The sequence below is a fragment of the Typha angustifolia genome, chromosome 8 (genome assembly GCF_048772165.1).
Source record: "Typha angustifolia cultivar Huaian chromosome 8, ASM4877216v1, whole genome shotgun sequence".
NCBI lineage: Eukaryota > Viridiplantae > Streptophyta > Magnoliopsida > Poales > Typhaceae > Typha > Typha angustifolia.
This window is the reverse complement of record NC_133246.1, coordinates 10449129-10465937: the sequence shown is the minus strand read 5'-3', so window position 1 is coordinate 10465937 and position 16809 is coordinate 10449129. Positions and strand designations below refer to the sequence as shown.

General features: G+C 36.5%; 1 protein-coding gene across 1 annotated transcript; it reads left to right on the top strand.

The window, feature by feature from the left end:
- The first annotated feature begins 284 nt into the window (after positions 1-284).
- LOC140766251 (uncharacterized) lies at positions 285-14905 on the top strand. Its single transcript, XM_073105742.1, has 4 exons — positions 285-587; positions 7161-7228; positions 8620-8762; positions 14167-14905. The coding sequence occupies exons 1-4, from the start codon at positions 467-469 to the stop codon at positions 14711-14713; spliced, it is 879 nt and encodes a 292-aa protein (XP_072961843.1). The 5' UTR covers positions 285-466; the 3' UTR covers positions 14714-14905.
- The last annotated feature ends 1904 nt before the right edge of the window (positions 14906-16809 follow it).

Genomic DNA, 16809 nt, shown 5'->3' with positions numbered 1-16809 from the left:
AAGACGTTAGACTGTCTAATATTTTATGTGTATCCTTTTTCTTTAAGTAAAACGCATTTTACTCAGTCAAAAATAAAATACTTATTATAAAATACTAAATAATTTAATATTTTATTTTTGACTGAGTGAAACGGTTAACGGTAACTTTTTAGTTATGGCTATAGTAAAATAGACCCAGGTTTTCAGCAAATAAAATATAAAAGAGGGCTAGTTTGGTAAAAAAAACTCGATTGTATTTGTATGTACATGAACCCAATACTAAACCAGCATAAGGAAACAAAGAGCTTCCAAGTTCCAACCCTAGCTGCAACCCCAAAACCCACTCGCACCTTCGCGCCGGATCTAATCCTTGGATCTGCTGCTGCCGCTGCTGCCGCCGCCGCAGCAACTAACTGCTGCTCTGGACACTCCTCACACATTCGCGCTCCAATTCGTGGAATTATATTTTTATGCAATTCGTTAGATCATGTCCACTTCGCTGCCGCAAAGAGTCCCTGGATCTGCTCCGCCTTCGAAGGTGACACTTTCCTTCGACGAGATCTCCAAGCTCTTCTCCCTGCCCATTGCGGAGGCTGCTTCCATTCTCGGTACTCTTCTATTACCGCCCCTGTCGTCTCATTGATTCTCGTCAAGGTTCTGTTTTTATTGGTTGCTTCTGAATTACATGAGAGATAAATGTGGGATTTTGAGGAGCATTGGAGATGAAATATTACTGTGTAACTGATAACAGCAGGGATTTCCAGGTAGTAATTTAGAAGGAAGACCGTAGAGCATGATGTCAGGAATTGCGTAACTAGGAAATTCAAGGGAGAGTCGGTTATTGAAATCTGCTTCTGAAGTAATTAGGGGAGCAGGTTAGTGATCTGGGATGGATGAGTTTTAAACTCTCCGTTCCACATGCTAATCTAGTGCCTCCTATTTTAATTAATATCAAAACCATCCGTGATTGATTGTATAGTCGGTGTGGAATGTTGATACGTGTCTGTTGTATGGCCTGAGCCAAGCCTTGCATATTTGGTGCAATTGGTGAGAATGGTTTGTTGCATATCTGGTCAGATTAATTAAAAGAAGTTTGTTTTGTTACATTAACTTTCCTTACTTTTAAGAGTTGTAACAGGTGGGGATTGATTTGAATGAGTCACCTTAGGTAGTTAAGGAGGATCGAGAAATTGGAAGTAGCCATTGCACATCTATCTTTAGATTCATAGGTTGTCTTGCCATTTGAAAGGTAGAAATTAAATTTCCTTTTAACAAGACTAGAGGTCGGTTATCCTCGAACTTAACTATTACCGTTCTACAACTTTTCTTTCTCTCCCTACCCAATCAAAATAGGGAAGAAACACTTGCGGGTAGCTTGGTTCCAAAATCCTGACTTTGATCCACTAGGGGCAGGACTTGCACCAATTGGTATCAAAGCCAGACATAGCGGATGACCAACACTATGTGAAGTTAGAAGTTGCATTTTTGGCCATGATCCAAAGTAATGAAAAGTTCAAAATAGACATCAAGAGATGATTATGAATCTGCAAATACAATTTTGCGCAACTTTAGAACAATAATGGCGAACCATCCAATGCTCGACGAAGGCCAAGCAGATCGGTGAATCATATTAGTTATAGTCAATATGGAGGAACTCTTTCCTCACTTCCCAAGATCGCTAAACTCAACTTTCCCTGGCATAATGACAGTAATAATCCAACTAGTTGGATTTGTCTACTGGAGCAATTTTTCCATTTTCAACACACTCCAATGGTTGAATAAGTGCCATTAGCTGTGTATCACCTTGAGCAGGATACACAACTGTAGTTTCAGACTTTCAGTTGCTAAAAGATCAAAAACAGGAGGTGACATGGGGGACTTTGATGGCAGGGTTATAGATTGATGTCATATGATGATTTTCTTGGTGACTGAACCAAACTAAAGCAATGTGGTACTGTTTGTGAATATTGAATGCAGTTTAGTGTCTTCTCAGCCATTCGGAGAGGATGTATGCAAGTCAACGAGTTAGTTACTTTACTAGTGAGTTGACGGACGCTATCCGATTGGACGTGCAATCTAGGAGGCTTAGTTCTCTTTTGGAGGCTGTTGGTTTAGCAAGACTTTATGAAGATAAGATGAGTTCTCAGTGACAAATAATTCCCAACCATCCCCATTCCAACCTAGTTCCTTCTAGCTGATCATCTTTTGTAAGACCAAGTCTGATTCCTAGCTTTCTGCTACCAAAAAAATTATGCCAGAACAGATGAACTACCAAATCATGAATGTAAGTGGTCATTCTTGATCCAGGCATGCTGGACAATGGAAGATGAAGTTCATAGGAAAGAAAACATGGATTTGATTGCAGAAGAGGAGATAACACCGACTCTCCATTCTGTATCTTCTAGAACATCTCACCTCCAGACATTGCAGGTCTAAGGCTACTTGTGTAAAGTTTCTATCATGGTTTTCATACATTCATAGCACCCACAATTTCCCTAATGAAAAAGTTTCAAGGAAGGCTGATCTATCTTGCATTCCTAATGGCAACCTTCTAACTCATGGTAGCCAATGAAGAGAAGTTATCTTGTAAAGGGAATTCCCTTGATTGTGGCCGACATGGCATTGGATCCTCTATATCTGCCCATGGATTGTTCTCCACTAAGTGAGGAACCGCCAGGGGTTGATATCGGTTCGCAACTATTCCCACTCTTCTCAGTCGAGTATATGTTTTTAAGCTTTTCTGGTACCTTTATTGTTATTGTAGCATCTAATTTGGATAAGGAATAAGAGGATAAGCTTGTGAGTGTTTTAAAAGAATACAATAAAGCAATAGAATGGACCATTGTAAATATCAAGAGAATTAATCTCGATGAAGTTATGCATCGAATGCATTTGCAGGAGAATGCCAATAAGATCTTGCGAACCACAACAGAGGTTAAATCTTGTGATGAAAGATATTGTTAGGACAAAAGTGTTGATATTGTTGGATGTTAGTATTATTTACTTGATTTCAAATAGTCTCTGAGTGAGCCCAATTTATGCTGTGCCCAAGAAGTTTGGCATAATGGTAATTCAAAATAAGGTTAATAAGTTGGTTCCCGTCAAAAGAATTGTATTGGACGTACTCAAGTCCGGTATGATTTGGCCATGTACAAGTCCATTTCCTAATCCTATTAATTTGGTCAAGAAGCATGATGGATTATAGAGAATGTGTGTTGATTAGTGAGCACTCAACTAAATCAATGTCAAAGACAAGTTTCTGAGCACGTAATGCTTTTAGAAGAGTTGGAAGGAGCACAATATTTTCCGAAATTGGATCTTCATTGTGGTTTATCATGTTTATTCTCCTGATATACATAAAATGACATTTTGATTAAACAAAGGTCACTACAAATATCTAGTTATGCCTTTAAGTCTAACTAGTGCTACTGCTACCTTTCAATTTCTTATGAACATTATCTTTAAAACGCAGTTGAGAAATTTTTTGCTTGTATTCTTTGACGATATTTTAGGGTCTATTCAACATGGGATGCACACCTAAGGCACATGCAGTCAACTTTGCTACTATTAAGGGAAATTAGTTGTATGCAAAATGGGAGAAGTGTTAATTTGGCCAACAATAAATCTGTTACCTTGACCACATTATTAGTTAGGAAGGGTTGACAGTGGACCAGGAAAAGAATTACTGCAATCTTGGAGTAGCCTAAACCAAAGTCCTTAAAAAGAACTAAGGGGCTTATTTGGGGCTTATAGGATATATTGCAAATTCATCAAAGATCATGGTAAGATACCAGACTCACAAATATACTCAGAAAATACCTTCAAGTGGAGTCCAATGGCAGAAAATTCATTTGAACTTCTCTTGGAAGTAAGGACTAATGACCAAGATCACAGTTTAACACCAATTCTTGCATTACCTAACTTCAAGAAAAAAAAAAGGTGGAGTATAAGGTGGAGTCTACCCGGTGAAAAAAATTGGATCACTTCTTATGGATTTGCTGAGAATGATTCTGATCTAGTTCATGGCCTATTAAAAGTAGAAGGCGCTCTAGTAGGATCCTCACGTACAGAAAAAGATTGCAGTCAGTTTGTATTGCCTCTTCTTATTGCCATATTTATGTTTGATGTATCACATCCAAGGTTCCAAAAATCGGTATCGGGATTGGGATCGGCCGTTTGGAAAAACGATACATATCGACTGTATCGGTCGTTTGGAAAAACGATACATATCGGCCGTATCGGCCATATCGACTGTTTGTATCGGATCAGACTATTTTAATTAAATAAAATTTTAAATATTATTTAAAAATATTGAGAAATTTCTATTAGAAAAAATTATAAGAAAATAAGAAATAATAATTACTCAAATATAAAGTCTAAAAAGTAAAAATCTCTCTTCTTCCCTCTCTTCTTTCTTATCACTCTAACTGTTAGTCTGAGCTACCTCACTCTCTCCCTCACTCTCTTTCTTTTTATCTTTTCCTCTCTCTCCCTTGCTCACTGTAGTTATTGGCGGCTGCTGTCAGCAGCCTGCTGCAGCCGCCAGTAGCAGCTGTCAGCCCTGTTGTTGCCGCCAGTTTCAGCTGACAGCTGCCTGCTGTAGCTGTCAGCAGTTGCTGCAGTTGGCCTATAGTAGGGCCCAGATCGGAATCGGCCGAAACTGGGAACTATAATCACATTATGGTATAAGGGCCATTCTCATGCTAGAGGGATGACTTTTTGCTTATCTCTCTCAAGCTCTCAATTACACATGTTTGCATATGATAAGGAATTGTTTTTCTTTATGTTATGAAAGGAATTATTGGCATTTCTCCTTACTATTCAAAAGTGGAGGCTATTTCTTTAATGATCCAGCTTCATTGGTTATCCAAGTTGCTACGGTATGACTTTAAATTGAATATAAACAAGGAAAGGAAAAGTGAGTAGCTTCACTGTCTCGATATCAAAGTTTGGAGTTATTTATAGTATCTAAATTTGTTCCAAGTTAATTGGATTCTATTAAGGAGGAAGTTCGTACTCACCAGATACGAATAGTTGTGGCAGGCTTGTACCAAATGTTTGGTGAGAAAATGAAGAGAAACCAAGTGAGGAGCAGACCTTTCATACCAATATTGTCAAGAATTAGAGAGGAATGCTCAGGATTTGGGGGCAAGAAACTTTTTCTTCTGTTTTTGATCTCCAATAAGGACTTAATTTTTTATTGACAATTATGTTTTAGATGTTTGTTTGTTGTTAATTACTGAGTACTGTTGCTATTACACCGGTAGGGTTTATATAAATAGATGGAAGAAGCACGATCATCTAGTCTCAGAGAAAAAGAAGAGTATGCATGACTTCGGGAGGATTATTGGGGCCAATGTAGTTCATTGATAGTTTTACTTAAAGAACACCAAAATAATGGGGAAGTGAAGGTGTTCATATGTGGGGAGGGGTTTAGCTTGTCTCTCTAGGGAGTTCTTCAGCCATGGTAATAAAATTAGTGTCAGTTTTTGTCTTTATGAAAATCAAATGGTTTTGAGTTGCTTGTTTTGGCGGTTTTGGTTTTAGTTTCGGAACTTTAGTCTCTTCTGATATATAGAAAATAAACAAGAAAAGAGACTACAACTATTTGATGTGATTTCATAAAATATATTGAGCACTGACTACTATTTGATATGATTTTGTTGCAGGTGCTTATAGCTACTATTAAGTTATGTTTGAGGTGGGTAGATTTTTTGTGTTTGAGCTTTAGAAGGGGCAATTTCTCGTCCTTTCGACATCTGTCGCTTATAGTGATCCATTTTTCTAGTTTTGGCCAATTTCTATTGAAACCAAATGAAAACTCACATTTAAGCTTGAAATTGGAACCATTTCCAATTTTGGGCCTTGAACCGTGCCTCCTGGTGGTTATTTTGATATCATACTTTCTCTAGATTCTCATCAAGGTACTATGATACACCTTGTTGGAGTCTTTTCTTATTGTATTAGTTGTTTATTTAAAAAAAAAAAAGGTTTCTGTAGAATGTGTTCGAACGCCCTTGTGAACACCTGCAGGCGTTCACATCGACAGAGAATGCAAATTGTCGGTCGCGTTCAAATGCCTGCGTGCGAATGCTTGCTTATATTCACATCGATAGAGAACGTATTTTGTGCGTTTGAACGCGATCGAGCCCGTTCGAACGCGATCGGCGAGAGTTCACTATTTTAGGGTTAATAATTGTCATTTTAGCTTGTTGGTTGGCCTTTTAAGGTGTGGATGGCAACTAAAAGAATTATGATGAATGAATATTGATTTCTATCTCTTTCTATTCTCTCTCATTGTCTCTCTACCATAATCTCTCTCCTCCCTCTTTACCAACCTGCCATCTCTTCCATAGGGAAGATCTCTTCTAATTTTTAATCTCCCTTGTCTATTGAGCCCTCTTTCCTCCTTGGGATCTTAGTTACTTCTCCCCCTTCATCCTTATCCCCTAAATTTCACAAACCATTTACCCTCATCTCCACTATCATCCATAACCATATCGTCACCTCCACTCGTCACCATTACCATCATCCCCACTCTTGTGTATTTTCGTCCCAGTTGCAGTCCGAATCTATGAAGGGTATAAATACCAAAAACGAAAATTAGGAAGCTACGGAACGATTCTCCTTGGTTTTGTAATTTTCTGACTACAGAAGAATATCTGGTGAATATTTTCCATCGGTTGCGCGGACTGCTTTTCTACATCCGATCTAAGTATTGAAGAGGACGTTCCCTACCTATCATAATAGCTTAACAAAAATGATTTATTTAATATAATGGAATTCTGGAACAAAGAGTTTAAAGTCACTTGTATACAAATTTATGTTTAAAACTTTTTTCAAAACAAAGTTGAAGGCAAAGAGGTAGTCCAAGTCTCCAATTTCATGGTTAAGTTAGTAAGAATTGATGTGCATGTTGATTGCTGTATGGATTAAGCAATGCTTTCCTTATGGTCTTGAAGTTCTGTTCGGATGATATGGAACTGTTGTATATTTCTGTATATCAACTTATTACGGATTTATGTTCCTCTATTGTCAAAACCATGTCTTTTTTACATTGCCCATCCTTGAGGCATTTCATTCTTTTCAATTTATAGCTGGTTTCTGATTTGTCCAATTTCAATCATGCTATGAAAAATGTGTGATTTCTGTCAAGGAGTTCATACAATGTTATTGTGCAGGTGTCTGTACCAGCGTATTGAAGAGGATATGCCGTGAAAATGGTATTGTACGGTGGCCATATCGCAAGGTAGAATTAATAAATATCTAGATATATCGAATTTTAGTTGAGTTCTTTAATGTCCTTTACCCACTTTGAAGTTAATGCACCAAAGTTTGAAGAGTATATATATTTATGATGGTTGTATTGCAAAGAGTAGAAAATGTGGGTGTCTGGATCAGAATATCATCTTATTGACAACAGGGAGACAAACTCTTTAATTACATTATTGAGGAAGAAGACTAAATTTTGCTTTCGAAGAATAGAAAATCATTAAATAGCTTTTGTAATATTCTTAGCATCTTTGATAATTTTAGATAAATTGTTCCTTCATTCAAGATTGATATTGTTATTATTCTTTCTGTTTCATTTTTATCTAGACAATTGATTTAAGATCGGCAATCAATTTGAAGTATATATCAATTCTTGTAGAGCTTTGGTATATATATATATATATATATATATATATATATATATATATATTAATATTAGGAATTAGATTGTCATAATCAGGAGGATGCAGTCATGCTTGTTACCATGGATAGTCATAATTGTAGGCAAATAGAAATCATGATTCTCAGAATGTGAGTGAGAACAATGGAATTGGTGGAGCTTGATCTGGATTAACTGTGTATGAAACTTTGATATTTATTTGCTAACGCATTAATTATTGCATTTATTTCCTGCCTGCATGATCTGATACATGTCACTTTAATCACATCTTACCTTTTATGAAAATATTAAAGAGAAAATTGATAAAATAGGAATTCGACCGATCCTCTGACTCCTCATTTCTAGTTGGGAATGAGCCGGTGACTTGTTTTCCATTTTTCCCTGTTACCTTCAGCAGAGAAGGATATACAAGTGTAGACATCCGAGAGAACACTCCAGTAGTTGAAGCAGATAGGACAAAATGACATATACTTACCTTGAAGCCAAGCTAACCTAGGTAGAAATTAGGGTAATAGATGTACTTGGATTGGGGATTTTCCCTCTTTATATCCTTCAATTTTTGGCCTCTAATCTTAGTGGGGCTTTTAAAACAGTGGGAATTAATCTATTTTAGTACTGTTTGTTTTCTTAAAAAAGACAATAAATTGTTCTTTGAAGTCCTCATTTGCTAGTCTGTTTGTGGCATAGATTTACCATGCCAAAAGACAGTGACTATAAGGTGTCCCACTTTAATCATGCAAATCATTGAAGAATGCTTGAATTATACTTTGCTGCAAAAACAGATTAGATTTTGATTCTCTAACTATTAACATGCAGACAGTCCCCTCTTTAATTTTTATGCCATACATTAGAGAGCTTCTATAACTGCCTGGAGCAAATAAGTTTGGATATAATAACAAAATATACTTTCTTTATTTGATCATTTTCATGAATTTCGATTGCTACACTCACATAACTTTATTGATTAGTTTCTTGCTGGAAAGACTGTTGAAGATATTAGAAGAGATGCTGAAAGAGAGAAAACTAAAGAGCTAAACGGAAAATTTTCAAATAAAAAATCTGATGCTTCAGCAGGGATGCCTTCAAGCTCAGTTGGCTTGTCTTCTACATTGTAAGTAGACCTCCTTATTAAATTCTACAATTCCTGCATTGCTGAGGCCACATTTCTATAAAATAGTGGTGCATGTTGTCCAGATTTTGTGTTTGTATGCATTTATCTCCCTTATGGATAGTCATAAAGATACTAAAATTTTGGGGGAGTAATAAGATTCCTAGTTTGACTAGGTTAATAAGATAAGAAAAATCAAAGAAAAACTTATGTCAAATCTGATTAAATCTGGGAAAGTTGAATCCAGAAATCTAATTATGAGTAGGACAAACCAAACCGAAAATAAAAAGAAAAATTAAAACACGACAAACACATGATCACAATTTTTTTTTAAGTATAAAACATTTCAGTCCGTCGAAAGAAAAAAACTATAGATCTGCCCAAATAGAATTAATCTACATCATACCATTGATAAAAATAAGAAATATATACAACTCTCTAGCAACGATGGCCGTACCACAGGCATGGACCGTGCCAACCACCGGTCGGCACGGCACATACTGTAAGAGGAGAGAAAAAAAAGAGATACCCACCTTTGCCTTCGCCTCCGCTGCTCGCCGATGGCCGCTCGCCGACTTAAGTTTTAACTGATAACTTATCTCTCTCTCTCTCTCTCTCTCTCTCTCTCTCTCTCTCTCTCTCTCTCTCTCTCTGGCTAGAGCATCCGAAGCGCTCGGGTGACAGCGACGGCAAGGGTGATCGGCAACGGGTAGCTCGACGATGAGGTCGACGGCGAGCGACAGAACTATTAGGAGGGGTGCTGTGTGGCACCTCTCGTGCCATGTGTCGGTACGCTGCCGACACGCCCCGTGCTGGTTAGCATGGCCATCCATTCTCTCTAGACACTTCATTGTCTAAGTGTTGAATTCTGTATTTCTTGCTCGAACTCCGTCTTAATTAAGTACTCTATGATTAAATTGTCTTCGCATATGGTTCGTAGTTTGTCGTTTCGGATCACTCCTCATACTCCTCAGTGGTTGTGGTAATCGATGTAGATTACTCAATTCAGCCCCACCTTTGCTCTTGATTAATTTCATATGAAGAAATAACACTAAGATGTGTATGTGGCTCTATTCATGTTTGATATGAAATAAGCTTTGTGAGAGAAACCTAGAACTCTATAAGTATGATTCTTGAAGTCCTTTGAGTTCTCTCTAGCTTGGATTTCTTCCTCTAAGCCTCTGGACCTTTTAAATAGTGGTGAGAAACATTTATAGTTCTTACTAGGAGAATCCACCAAAAGAAACTCTTAAATCTGAAACTGAATCTGAACTTCTCTTCTCAGATTTATGAATGTTGTCCAGGTGCCACTTAGGTTTCCTTAAGCATTCTTGTGCCATAGTCCAGATGCCACTTACTCCAATTCTGGATAGGGTTCTGAAATTACATGCTGAATTTGCTTTTCTTTAAACTTTTGTTTGATGTCTTTACATGATCTGATATTCCATAAGCTATATAACTTGATCACATATTTGCATCTAAATTATTCAACTCTAGTATATGTAATTTTGTCTACGAAGTTGCCTTACTCAAGTATCTTTTAATTGTTCCTAGATCCTGTGAAGGTGTGCTTTAAGCCTTAGGTAAATGGTCCATCTCCATATGCACTTGCATGCTATGCTTTTCGAACATGGCCTGTAGTCAGTCCATTGATCCTAAGGTGACTAATTTGTCCTGTAGCTGAATTTTTTGCCTTGCATGTTGTTAAATTGATTGTGAGGGACATGGTTAGATTTTAAGGTTATGCTTAACTCTGAAGTTGCTATAATTGTACACTCTGTGAGCTATACTTTAGAAATCCTATGGCAAATGTTGAACACAGAAACTAAAATTTCTTATGCTAGAATAGTTATGTCAATCTTTCTAGTTTCTACTCATTAGACTTTTTCAGGTAAGTCAGGAAAATATTCTGAATAGATCTCATTGCATAGCTAAGAGAACACACCTGCGAACTATCTGAATCATAAGAAAGCATTTGCTCAACTTCCATAAGGAGACTAGAAGAAAAATAATAGGCAATGGAGTTGTTCATTTTCAATTAGGTCAAATCCATAGCGGATATGACCCACATTCAACCTGAGGACATCAATAATTGATGTTCCCATCGGCCTCTCTCTCTCTCTCTCTCTCTCTCTCTCTCTCTCTCTCTCTCTCTCTCTCTCTCTCTCTCCCTCCCCAAAGCTTATGCTTTCTAACGTAGAGATTTAGCTCTGGTGAGGTATTTCAAACTCCGGCGACGAAAGGTGTGTGGTTATTTTTGTTTTTTTCCATTCTTTCTCTTTCTCTCCTCTCCTGCACTTCATAAGCATTAGATTTGTTTTACTTAATTTTCTTTTCAGTTCTACTCTCTCTCTCTTTCATTATAGAAGCTCCTTGATAGAAGCAAAAGTTCTTTTTTTCGTTTTGGTTCTTCTGCTCTCTCTTTTCTTCTTCTTGTAGGAGAAGAAAAACAGTGATTTTTAGTCTTTTTCTTGTTTTTTCTTTCGGTTATTCCACTCACTCTCTCCCAATTTTTCTTAGTGAGTACTATTTTTTTTTAGTGCTTAGGCTTTATATGTGTAATTATTATTTTCTAATTTTTCTGTCATCTTTTTTTTAATATTTAGAAATTTTTCTATCTTTTGAAATAATATTTAGAATTTACGTAATAAAAAAATAGTTTGATAAGAAATGGGCGGACAATACAGCCAATATGTATTGTTTTCTGGGAGGCCGATCCCGACCTTGATTCTGATCCCGAGTTTTAAAAATTTGATATTTGATACATTTTGTTATACATGCTGTACCAAGCATAAGATCAGGTGAATGCTGCAAGAACAAAATTAGAAACTTGAGCATTTTATCATATATTTGTATGTGCACTCATAGTTTCTTACTAGTGGGGAGTGGATGATGGTCAAGTACCAAAACTAGTTTTCTTGCACAGAATAAGATGGACTGGACTAGTGAACCAGGAAGGTCTCGATCTCTGAGGGGTCTTAGTTTGGCTCCTTCTAGTGATGAAAGTCGGCATGTGGGGAGGAGTTGCGGCTTAGTGGTTATGAGAGGGATTCAACAAGTGAATGGCTAGAGCATAGGAGATCAAGGTGGGTAATTGCTGCATATGCTGATTATACAATGGGGATCAGCCCTATGTGCTGATTCAAGCAATTAACTGCATCATGCGAGCTGTTACTAAAGCCCATTGATGGAATTATCGATGCCTTTTTATTAGTGTCAATACATAGAATTTATGATCTGATTCTAAGTTTCAAGTTTCAACCTTCATGTATCTTTGTCATGGCAATTGGCATCAGTTATCTTAGATAAAAGGCCATGATAATATATAATACTCAATTATCGATGTGATTCATATTAAAATAGGAAGTCATACCATGATATGTGTCATTTCCTCTCCTTTTTGTGTAGAAAGGTTTTGCCAAAGAAATAACATGACTAGTTATATCTGCTAGCTTGCTTCTGATCATCACATGTGCCCCATGAACCTACAACGGAAGTTAAGAAATACAACAAAATAAAGAGAGCTATAGGAGGACAGGATCAAAATGCTGTCTTAGTGCACAAGGCTTTCTATGAATCAACTAGCTAGTGTGAATCTTGCCAATATTAACAAAAGGTAAGAAAAGAATAAATAGTATGACAAGGTAGATATATGGGAAAGGCCCCTATTTCAGTGGGACATGTTTTATTTATAATTTTGATATAATGGCTGACTACATGCTAATGGAGAAAGGATGATAAAGTTTTCATAAATTAGCAATGTAGTTTTCTGGTATATACCGAACTGGTGAATTGGTGAGACAATTTTAATCCCAATTTTCATCTGGAAGTCTTATGTTGGATTAAAAAATTAAAATGCAGATTCTCATTAAAAGATAAGCAGTTTGGAATGAGAAAGAACAGAATGACAAATAAAAAGAAAAATGATAACTGATGATGTGAACAAGGTGATGAATTAGAAGTGGCTGGTTGAAGTAATGTATTCATTCAGGTACATCAGTCTGTTTTGATGTCAGAACAAAATATTTCTTGGAACTATCAACAACAATAAGTTCACAATAATAGGCTTGGAAGGGGGAATTCTCTGAATCATAGGATCCTTTAGTGTTAAGTAGCTTTGTCATGGGTAATTTCTGATGTTCACCCCTCTCCAGACTTCTTTTGAATCTCCACTCAGCAATCATATCCTTGTATTACATGTTTTAGCATATAAAAGGCCCTTAGTCCTAACTGTTGAAGAATTTGTCTGAAGTTTCTTATCATTTATTTATGGTTAAATGCATTTTTAGTATTTTTACCTCCCTTTAGTTTAAATGAAAATCACTTTAACCCTCTGGAAATTTTTTTGTTGGTATTAATAAGTGCTCCTGAACTTTTAAATGGACTGCATTTGTGAAGTTTTCTGTCCAAGGTCAACAGTATCCGTGCATTTTTCATCTCTGGCGGTGTTGGCAGTTTGGACTAAGGTCGTTGTAGTTTGAATTTGTTTATATATCACTAAGCTACTAACTTTTAATTTAATCAATATTGGCTTAACATGACAAAGTTATTAGGTCCTTTCAGCATCTCCGAAACGATGTTCGTAGTTTAAAGTCAAGAGGGTTAGTGATACATGGGTGCACACACAAAAGTAAAAAGGAAAAAAAAGAAGTAAAGTGATTCTCATCTAGTCCAGGGGCTTAAAAGTATTTAACCCATAAGTTATGATGTGAGAAAGCTGCAAGAGACTTCTGAAGAAAGAAATCTGTTGAGGGCTATCTTTAAGCGATATACTTGAGGAAAGTTGTATGTGGAGCTGCAGCTCCACTGCACTATATAGTCAAGTGGAGTGCTCTTTGCAAAATACATTTGAATAGGGGGTTTTAGAAGACCTTAGTTTGGATGTTGGACTGAACTGAATTTGTCCTGGGGGAAGTTATTACTCATCGTCTGATGCATCTCCATATATTTAGATTCTTTTTGCATTGTAAGTAAGAAACTATGGCTTTTTAAAAGCTGGGCGTCTTCCCCATGTTGATGCGCAGCCTTCTCTATTGCCTGAAGTTCAACCTCGTCAATCACATAAGCTGCTTCTTAAATTCAAGGATTCTAGTTATGTGATCTGCTATGTCTAAGAAAAATGCACCTTTTAAAGCATGGTACAGTGCTATGATTTTAAGATTGTTTGATACATAAGTAACAGAGCTTATCTAGACTGACATCTTTATATTTCCACTTTTTTGATTAAAATCTTTGAAATATACCTAGGTCTATCCCTGCCTATTAATACCCCTGGTACATTGTAACCTTCAATGTAATAATTATACACACATATACACACACACACACACACACACACATATATATATGTACACACACAATAAAAATCACATATGGTTTGCCTAATTCAATCTGAATTTGAATTCAGCGGGGAGCAAGCTCACAGCAGAACACCTGACCTTGCACAGGAAGCATCCAAATCTCAAGAAGGGATTACGATGCCAGGAAACGTTTTGCAGCCACAAGGAAATCGATTCATGCAAAGTGGATCACCTAATATACTCCAGTATAATCAAGGAAAGAACATCCCTACCTACATGGATGAGCTTAAATTTGGGTTTCCAGCGAAGGGCTTGTCATCTGTTTCACTTAAGTGGTGGGGAAACAACAGCCCTGCAGGCACTGCAACTGAAAAAGATGAGGGTCAAGAATCCTGTGAGTTATCAAATGACACCTCTCAGTGCATGATGGATGACGAACCTGATTCTAGTGCCGAGGACAGTGCAACGACAAGTGAGCCGTCTGCCTTGCTGTGCTCTCTTAGAAGAAAAGCTGTAGAAGATGGGCGTGAATTACTGAAATGTGATACCTCTAAGGGAGGTGAGCTTTACAACTTGAGTAAGAAGCAGAAGTTAGTCTTACTACAAGTATTTAGGTCATCATTACCTGAACGACTGAAGATTAATATTTCTTGATTTTCTTCATCATTCATTTTCTCAACTTCAAAATAACTATAATACTAAGAAATATTGTTCAACTAAATTTGACTTTTCATTAACATGCTTAACGTGCTTCACATTAGTAGCATAAGTATGGCGTGTGTGAAGTTAAATTTTGACCATTGATGGGGTAACATTCCCAACAGTAGGAAGTACCATTACACTGCATGACATGTTCAACCATGCTTCTTTTTTTTTTTTTTTTTCTTTTTTTAGAATATGTTAATACACTGCTTTTGTCTCCTCTGTTTGTAACCATAAATGGAGAGGTATAATCCAATGGGAAAAAAAAAATATTATCAACCGATTGAATCATCATGCCCACAGAAAGAGCAGATTCACAGTAGAGGTGTTATTTTACTACTTGCAAAGTGTTCATGCGTTTCTCATGAACGATCCGAACCTTGTGGCAATACAATTCAGCTTTTTCTTATATACTAATTTATCATTTTCTCTTTTCTTATTCCATAAAAATTTTAAAAATTAATTAAATTATTATTTTGCTCTTAGATTAGACAACACTTAGATACTACTACTACTTTACATATAATTATAATTAAGTGTGTTTTTATCATTTAGTTTAAAATATTATAAATTTTCAATACAGATTTTCTTTTCTTTGTTACTTTAATATTAAATTTATGCCACATTGATATAATTATTACATCTTATACTAATATTTAACTAAATAATATAATAGCTAGCTTATATTAGCTTTTTGTATTAAAATTTGATTATATATATTTTTTAAATTAGTTTTATTCTACAAAGTGAATAGGGCCAAAGGCCAAAGCTTATTTCTTGTTAACAAAGCTATAAAGAAAGAAAGATACGTGTAAAGAAACCTTGTTCTTTATTGCATCGTCCTGTTTCTCCAGTCGGATAGTTTTTCTTTTTTCTTTTCTCTTTCTAAGGATTAGTTGCGTGTCACCACCAATATTTGTGGCTCGTGGAACCTCCTCCACCTTTCACATATTTGCAGGTCCACTCGTTTTTTTTTGGTTACATTGCAAAACGCCTCTTACTATACTATTATCATCTGTTTAAAAGATGTAGGCAGGGGAGGCTCCTTTCTACGCCACTAGAGCAAAAATACTCTTTTGATACTAAGGCACTTGCTCTAGCAATATCCATCACAGGAGAAAGAATAAGAATAGTCACAACACAAGATATTCTTAGTTCACCCAAAAACCGGGCAACCTCCTCTAGCATGAAGAAGTACAAATTCACTATTAAGAATAGTCAATGAGATAGTTTTCAAGTTCTTTCGAGGGGGCCCATGTTGTATGAAAGAATATATTTCGGTTCAAATCAAGTAGCACCAGTATAATTGGGAGACTATTAAATTTTTATTTCACACAAGAAATAAGAAAAGAAACGAAAAATCACTATTAAGAATATGAGTACATTGAAACGGAACTCTTCTTGACGGAACTCTTCTTGCTTGACATCCCCTGCAAATCTTGTTTGCTAAGTATCCTAGTCACCGTCTCTAGCCAAGCTGGCTACCTTAGGCAAGCAATAAGGCATATATATATATATTGAGAGATAGAGAGAGAGAGGCCCTTCAATCCCTCTTCTTTCTCCACCAAGGAGAGAGAATCTTGCCCACCAACCCCTCTTCATTTGGATAATAGCAACCCTCTTGTGCATGACCTCTACGTAACCCAAATCGCGTGAGTCCAATGAACCCAAACTAAGTCATTCCGAAACGAGCGCATGGTTTAGTTGGCTGGGTTTGATATCACAAAACCAACAATCTCCATCTTAAGCAAATTCACCAATTCTAAATTTCTGACAGTATGTACGCCTTCATATCCATCTCATCCAGTTCTTTGGTAGACATGTTCTTTGATTTTCTTCCTCCTTAGAGTTGTTGAAATTTTGGGGAAAATGGGAATCTAAGTCCAACTAAGATAAGATAGATATGGAAAGTGAAAAGTCAAAGGCAAGGTCGAGATCGAGTTGGAAATAGAAAGTTAAAACAAAAACTACTTGAACTATGAAAATCAAGTATAAGTCGCAATTAGTACTGAAATCAAGTAGAGGAGAAAACCTGAGTATGAGTAGTA

Bases quoted from the DNA above. Each gene is read 5' to 3' on its own strand.
- LOC140766251 (XM_073105742.1), top strand. From the start codon at position 467: ATGTCCACTTCGCTGCCGCAAAGAGTCCCTGGATCTGCTCCGCCTTCG. The intron at 7,229-8,619 runs GTAGAATTAATA...TTTATTGATTAG, and splicing joins TACGGTGGCCATATCGCAAG to TTTCTTGCTGGAAAGACTGT. The intron at 8,763-14,166 runs GTAAGTAGACCT...ATTTGAATTCAG, and splicing joins GTTGGCTTGTCTTCTACATT to CGGGGAGCAAGCTCACAGCA.